Source organism: Atta colombica, unplaced genomic scaffold (assembly GCF_001594045.1).
Source record: "Atta colombica isolate Treedump-2 unplaced genomic scaffold, Acol1.0 scaffold18, whole genome shotgun sequence".
Taxonomy (NCBI): domain Eukaryota; kingdom Metazoa; phylum Arthropoda; class Insecta; order Hymenoptera; family Formicidae; genus Atta; species Atta colombica.
In genome coordinates this window covers 1,255,982-1,262,907 of record NW_017259271.1, presented here as the reverse complement: position 1 = coordinate 1,262,907, position 6,926 = coordinate 1,255,982, and the positions used below count along the sequence as shown (strand labels likewise).

At 30.4% G+C, this 6,926-nt stretch overlaps 1 protein-coding gene across 1 annotated transcript; it reads right to left on the bottom strand.

Annotated features, from left to right (window-relative positions):
* Positions 1-1,577: 1,577 nt before the first annotated feature.
* LOC108686418 (tRNA (cytosine(38)-C(5))-methyltransferase) lies at positions 1,578-4,140 on the bottom strand. Its single transcript, XM_018191721.1, has 2 exons — positions 4,024-4,140; positions 1,578-2,705 (listed from the first exon to the last, which is right to left on the bottom strand). Exons 1-2 carry the CDS (start codon positions 4,076-4,078, stop codon positions 1,681-1,683), a joined length of 1,080 nt encoding a protein of 359 aa, XP_018047210.1. The 5' UTR covers positions 4,079-4,140; the 3' UTR covers positions 1,578-1,680.
* Positions 4,141-6,926: the final 2,786 nt, after the last annotated feature.

Below are 6,926 nucleotides of genomic sequence, written 5' to 3'. Positions count from 1 at the left end.
ATATATATATATATAATAGATTTAATAATAGAATGATTTTGGTGAATGTTTCAATATTATAGTTATCTACAAAGTTTTTTAGTTTTAAAATTGTAGAAAAAACTTAATTTTGTACATATATGTAAGAACTTATAGAATTCAACTTATGCTGTAGGAATAATACAATTTAGGTAGGGGAGACTAGAGACAGATGTAATCATTTTTTTTTTTTAGAAATATACATATTTTTTATTTATGACATATATGTTTATTTCTTTTAATGCACATAACGCAACAACTATTTATATTTACTATTTGCAAAAGGTGTAATTTTAGGCTGTTTATGAATAAAATATCAAAATCCGAATTAGTATATCTTGCTCTGATTTGGTGCAAAATGAAACAGAGCTAAGGAAAGTTGTAGAAAAGTTGTAATATGTTCTAAAAATAAAATGTTTTAAAACAGAAATTCATTGCTTTAAAAACAAATTCAGTGCTTTAAAAATAAATTATCTGTTCTAAAATAGAAATTATCTTCTTATATTATTTTTGTTTATAAATCAGTAAATTTACTATTAAAAAGCAGTGAGTTTGTATTTTAGAGCGGAAAATTTGTTTCAAAGCAGTGAATTTGTATTTTTAAAACATTAAATTAAAACAATAAAAATGTGTTTTAGAACAAATAATTTTTTTTTAAACCAGTGAATAATATCTATTACAATAAGAAATATTTACACATCCGCGATATAGCATGATCCCATAGAGCATGTGACCTCAGCACGTGCTTGCATCGTGCAGTTTCGTGACTGATTTCCTAGTCTGAAAGTCGTCAACTTAAAATATTTCGATTTACGAAGCAGATACTTTTTTCTTGTCAAATGTCTTTATTTTTATGCGAAAATTCATCGATTCAATGTTTTTATCAAAATTTGAGGTGAGCAGGCTCTTAACACTTACCGTTAATTGTAAGTGTTACAATGGCGTTCAATGAACTCAACAGTTGAGTGAGCGCTCGCTATTATTAATGTATTTTTCTAGATCATCCAATCAGCATTTTATATCTGGAAGAATACATCAATAGCAGTGAGCGCTTAACTGTTGAATCCATTGAACGCAACAATGTACGCAACTCTGACGATGCGATACTTTTAACTCAAACGGATATTGTCAAAATTTACATAGATATATTCGAAATCATTTAAAAATATCAAAAAAAACATGCACAAAACTTAAAAAAATGTATTTTAGAATTAATAAAATGAAAACATAACAAAAAACATTTTATTTGAAAGTTTAAAGCAAAAAAGTATAACATCGTAAATTTACACTTACATGGCTTATCTGAATACTCTACATATTACTTCTTTTACATACGGCGCACATTGATGTGAGGCAGTTGACATGAGGCAAACACAGGCCTCGATATCGATTTTTGTTCTTCATTTTATCTCTTATCATTTAAAAGATATATGCATTGTTATAACTGTTCCTAGTCTCCCCTATTTTAAATTATAAAGACATCACTATATAAAAAATATCACTATATCTCTCTCTTCCTCCCTCTCCCCCCTCCCTTTCCCTTCTTTTCCTCTTTCCTTTTCTCCCTCTCTCTCCCTAATATGTAAGAATATATAAGAAATATTGCAAAAGTATTAAGTTACGAGATAAAAGATGGAAAAAGGTAGCAAATCCATTGATTTTTCATACATTTTCATGTTCAGTACATAATAAAAGTATTAATCTACTAACTACATGAATATTAATTGAATTTCCTAGCAGCCGATATTTTTGTCTATCTGTAATATGTTCTGGAAAATGAAAATCTTCTGGGAAACACATTAATCGACATATCTCTTTAGGTGAGAAAAACCTAAGTTTCAAATCTGATAAAATTTGCATTTGCTTATTCGAATCATTTTCGTAATTAGCAATTTCATTATACTTTGATTTGATTATTTCATCTGTAAATGGGCAATATACAGATCCTGTACCTTCTGCATAATAACTGTATCCTTTGGTGAAGCAACAGGAACCATTGCTCTCAGATGTTCGTATATCTAATACCCATGCTCTCTTTTGTAGTAATTTAGAAGGCACCAAATATTTTGAATCTTCAATATGTTCCAAAATATTATTTAATGTATAACACAGTCTGCCAGATTTCTGATTAATTTTACCTTCTTTCTCCGCTAATACTGAGTGTTTACTTTTTGGTAATAATTCAAATAATTCAGGAAATAAATTATTCCCTAACAAGGACTGTTTAAAACAGAATTTCAGATTATTTCTTTTCGCCAGTAAATAATATCTGTGTCTACTGTTTGGCACACCAAATTGACATGGACTTAATATTAACTCTCTATAGGCATAGCCACAATTTTTTATGCATTCTACTAATCTGTCTCTCATTTGAGATACTTCAAAACCTTTAACATTCTCAAACAAAATATATCTTAAATTTTTCAATTCTGGCAACAAGTTCAAAATGTGTTGCAAAGAACAACTTCTGTTATCAAGAGCATCCTTCTTTAATCCTAATCTAGTAAAAGGCTGACACGGAGGACTCATAAACATAATGTCTACATTTAACTTGTTTAATTCCTGTGCATTAATGGACTGAATATTTCTATTCATAAGAACAGTTTCCGAGAAATTGTGATGATAAACATCATTTGCAACAGGATTTATATCAATTGCTGCAACAACTTTAGCTGCAATTCCACTCTCTGAAATGATACAATAAAGATGAATTAATTAACTTTATAGTAAACTTATACGTTACAATTGTCATCTTATAATTTCTGATCTCTTTTTCCTAACTATCTGCTAATTCCAAATTATTTTTAATGTAATGCCTTTAGAGCTTTGGATTTTAAATTATACCTTTCGATTTGGATTTGACTACCAGAACTTTTTTTCACTTGAATGTATTAGAAAAAGGATTAGAATGATCAGAAATTTCTATTTTGTATAATTTCTTTATCTGTTTTGCATCGCATTAAAAAAGACTTGAACAACAAATCAAAACGTTTGCAAGTTGAGTTGTCTGTATTATTCATTTATGCTAATACTATATAATTTATTAATTTATTAATTTGTTCGTATTTTTACATCAATTGCTACTTTTATTAGCATTTTTTATTTGTTTTTGATTTATTTTTGGAACCAAGAAAATGAATAATATCTGATTTTATCATATATATACAGGATGTCCCAAATTTTTTACCAAGCACTCTTGTGTAAATAGAGTAGACCAAATTGAGTCGAAAAATCCTCTATATTTCGCAATAATTGACAAGATATTAATTAAAAGTAGTTTAGTAATTACTAAATATTGATTTTCAATAATTTTTTTACTCAAATACTATCTACTTTAGAACTTTACAAAAAAACAGTGAAAGACAAAATTTGTTTATTTTCTTCTCATAAAGTTCTGAAAATTTTTTCAGAACTTTTTTTAATACCACATATTTATTCATATTAATAAAAATAGTTGCTAATATAAGAAAATGCATTAAAAAGTTGATAAAAAATTCAAAAAAATATTTTTAAAGTTCTATGAGAAGAAAATAAACAATTTGTTTTGATAGTATTTGAGAAAAAAAATTATTGCAGACCAATATTTAGCAATTTTTAATAATTAATATCTTATTAAGTATTGCGAAAATTGCAAAATGATAGAGGATTTTTTGAATTTAGTCCAGTTTATCTATATAAGAGCGCTTAGTAAAAAATTTCGGGACACTGTATAATTATATTAATTTATACTGTTAAAAATTTTCTAAAATTTATTATATATAGTTTAAACTTAAAAGTACATCTTATTTTTAAGTTACACAATTTAAAGTACACATTATATTTCATTACATTTAAAAAACTACTGTAACTTAATTTTCAGTTAAATCTTTCATTACTTTTAATTTCGTTCATAATGATGAGCTTCATTTAAAGGAAGTTCATGATTACATCTCTAATAGTGTATTTTAATATAAAAATTCATTATACATAATTACACAGTAATATTTATCGATTATTTAAATTTACCATGTAACGCATAATGCATCCCTCCAATGCCGCTGTATAATTCCAATGCCTTCATTATTTCCGATTCACTTTAGGTTTAGGAAAACAATATTTTATGTTATGGATACTATGATTTTCCTCTTTGCAAGAGAGAGGTCCCAACTCCTATCACGGAGTCGGTACGGCTAGAATCAAGATAAGCGGGGAGCACAAATTCTTGCATAAAGCCGGTTCTATATTAATTGCAAACCGATTGCAAGATTGTTGCGACAGCCAATCTGAAGCTTGCATTTTGAAATCAACGCTTCATATTGGCTGACAACAAACTTGCGATCAGCTTGCAACTAATGTAGAATCAGTTAACACATAATGCATAAGAAATTGAAACAATCAAAATCCTTCGTTTCCTTTCTTTCCATGAAATAAAGAACTATGATTACTTGAATTTCTTAAGCTTTATGTGTTATGCGTTACAAGAGTCTGCTCTCCGCTATAGCTGCCCCATGCGGCGAGTGACAGGAATAAGGGCTGCTGCACACAAAATTCCATAACAGTAAGATGTAAATTTAAACTGATGAGCTAATCAGGATACTGCTTTAGATTATGTAATCTAACAGAAATGAAAATAACAGTAAACTTATTCATAATCTCAATAAGGTGCAATAAAGTGAATTTCAAGTGATTGAAACTCGCCTTATGGATAAGTTTACAGTTATTTCTATTTCCATTAGAATACGTAAATCTAAAGCAGTATCCTGATTGACTCATCGATTTAAGTTCACGTCTTACGGTTATTATTGCGGAATTTTGTGTGCGCTAAGGCTTGTTCTACAATAGAGTTAACAGTAAGTTGTAAGAAATTAACCAATCATAGTCCATTATTCTTCTCACACTTAACTGTTTGGCCAATTTCTTACGGTTTACGATTTATGACTATTATAGCACAGGCATAATCCAGTAAAGCAATCCAGTAAAAAAAACAAGCATTTGTGCTGCAGACTTTAGAAAATAATGGGAGTGTTTAAACTGGCAATAACTGTATGCCGTATGTTGTAATCTGTAAGAGTTGATTAACAACAATCGAGTATTATCCCTCTTACAGTCGAATAATAGGGGAATACTCGCAGGGCTCTACTTAAGGGCTGCCGCGCACAAAATTTCGCAAAAGAATTGCGCAATAGAAAACGGCGGAATGAAGTCACGATCAATCACAAACGTTCCGCAGTTCTGCATCTCATGGAAGCGCACTCTAATGACAGTAGTAATGATTGATTGGTTGTTTCTATGAAACTACTCATTCTCTATTTGACATCGTGTGATTTCATCCTAAGTCTTTAGCTACGAGGTCTTAGTAATATTCTTTACAATATGCGGGGTCTACAATAGAAGTCGTAGCGGTCGTAGTGTCTAAGTTATAGAAAATTAACCAATCACCATCAGAATATGAGAAGAATAATCTATTATAATTAGTCAATTTTCTACGACTATGGTAATTTAATAAAATTAATATTTCAAGACTGAAAAATCATTTCAGTGCGCGTTTCAAAAAGACTACGTTAATATATAAATTCACACAGAATCATAGAGACATTTAAGATCCAGCTAGACGTTTAAGGGTGCCGTCACATGAGGTGTATCCTACATAACCGTAACCTGCATTTCTAGTAATTTTATCAGAATACGTTACATTTTATTTACTAGAACACGCCATTCTAAAAGCTCTTCACATTGGGCGTATTTCGCGGAAGATTAAAGAATGCAGCTAATTACTGATTAGAATTTCTATTGTACAGCTAGTCACAGAAAGGTTGCAACTTACTGTTACTTTTTCTTCGATGGGTTTCGAAACGCAGCTTGCTCTCCAAGTGATTAATTCTTGTTCGTGGATCTACAAATAAGAAAAATCGCTCAGTTAGCAAGCTGAATGCAAGCTGCATTCTAAATTCACTGAAAAAAATGTTGCAATCTTTCTGTGACTGGCTGTACACTCTAACAGAAATGCTAAACGAATTTACGATTGGTTTTCATAACCTACGTATCTCGAAAAATACGGCTCATGGAGAATCAGCGGTTTGTTCATCGCGTATATATAAGCGGATGATCGAATGAATCATTAAAATCAGAGTCTTGTGAGACCACCAGAGGCTTATTCGACATGTTTTTACATGAAACAAAAGAATCTGGCAAAAAATGCATCGCTCTGTCCTGTGATTCAAGATATTAAGCATTAAAGTTAGTGACTATTGAAGTTAAGAAATCTGTCAGGCCGGAATCAGACTGCATTGATGATTGAGATTAAAGATTAAAGATTGAAATTTCACCAATGAAGACAAAAAAGTTTCTTTTGTTCTGATTGATCAAACTTCAAGCTTTTAATTTTCAATCTCATTTTTCAATCTGATGCGTAATCTGATTCCGGCCTCACAGAGGCAAAAGAGTCTATAATTATACTGTTTCACATGGGTTTCGACTGGTTTGGACTTTCCACGTGAAATGCAAATGGGTACACGATTTCTATAATTGTATTGTTACAAAATCGAAATCCATGTGCATTATTTCAGACAGACTAAAGCTAAAATGAGCTAGAAATTGGATTCAAGGCAATCGTTCCATCATATTTTGGCGTAATAACGTAAATAGCATAAAGTAGTTAGCCAGAAACTGATGTTCAAGTGAAACGATATGATTGATCGGTGCAACTTACGCTTACGTAAGTAAGGTATTTAACACAATATAATCGGTAGGGACACTCCGTGTCGACACCTTTGATCTCCGCATCGCAGTCACATGAGCATCCGCCATATTAACGTTTGAAAAATCCAGGACCGAAAGACGATATAATGCCCCTTAGGTAATAATGTAATTCCACACTAAAAAATTTTACAAAAATACGAATTAATGAACAAAATTAATTTGAAAATAGT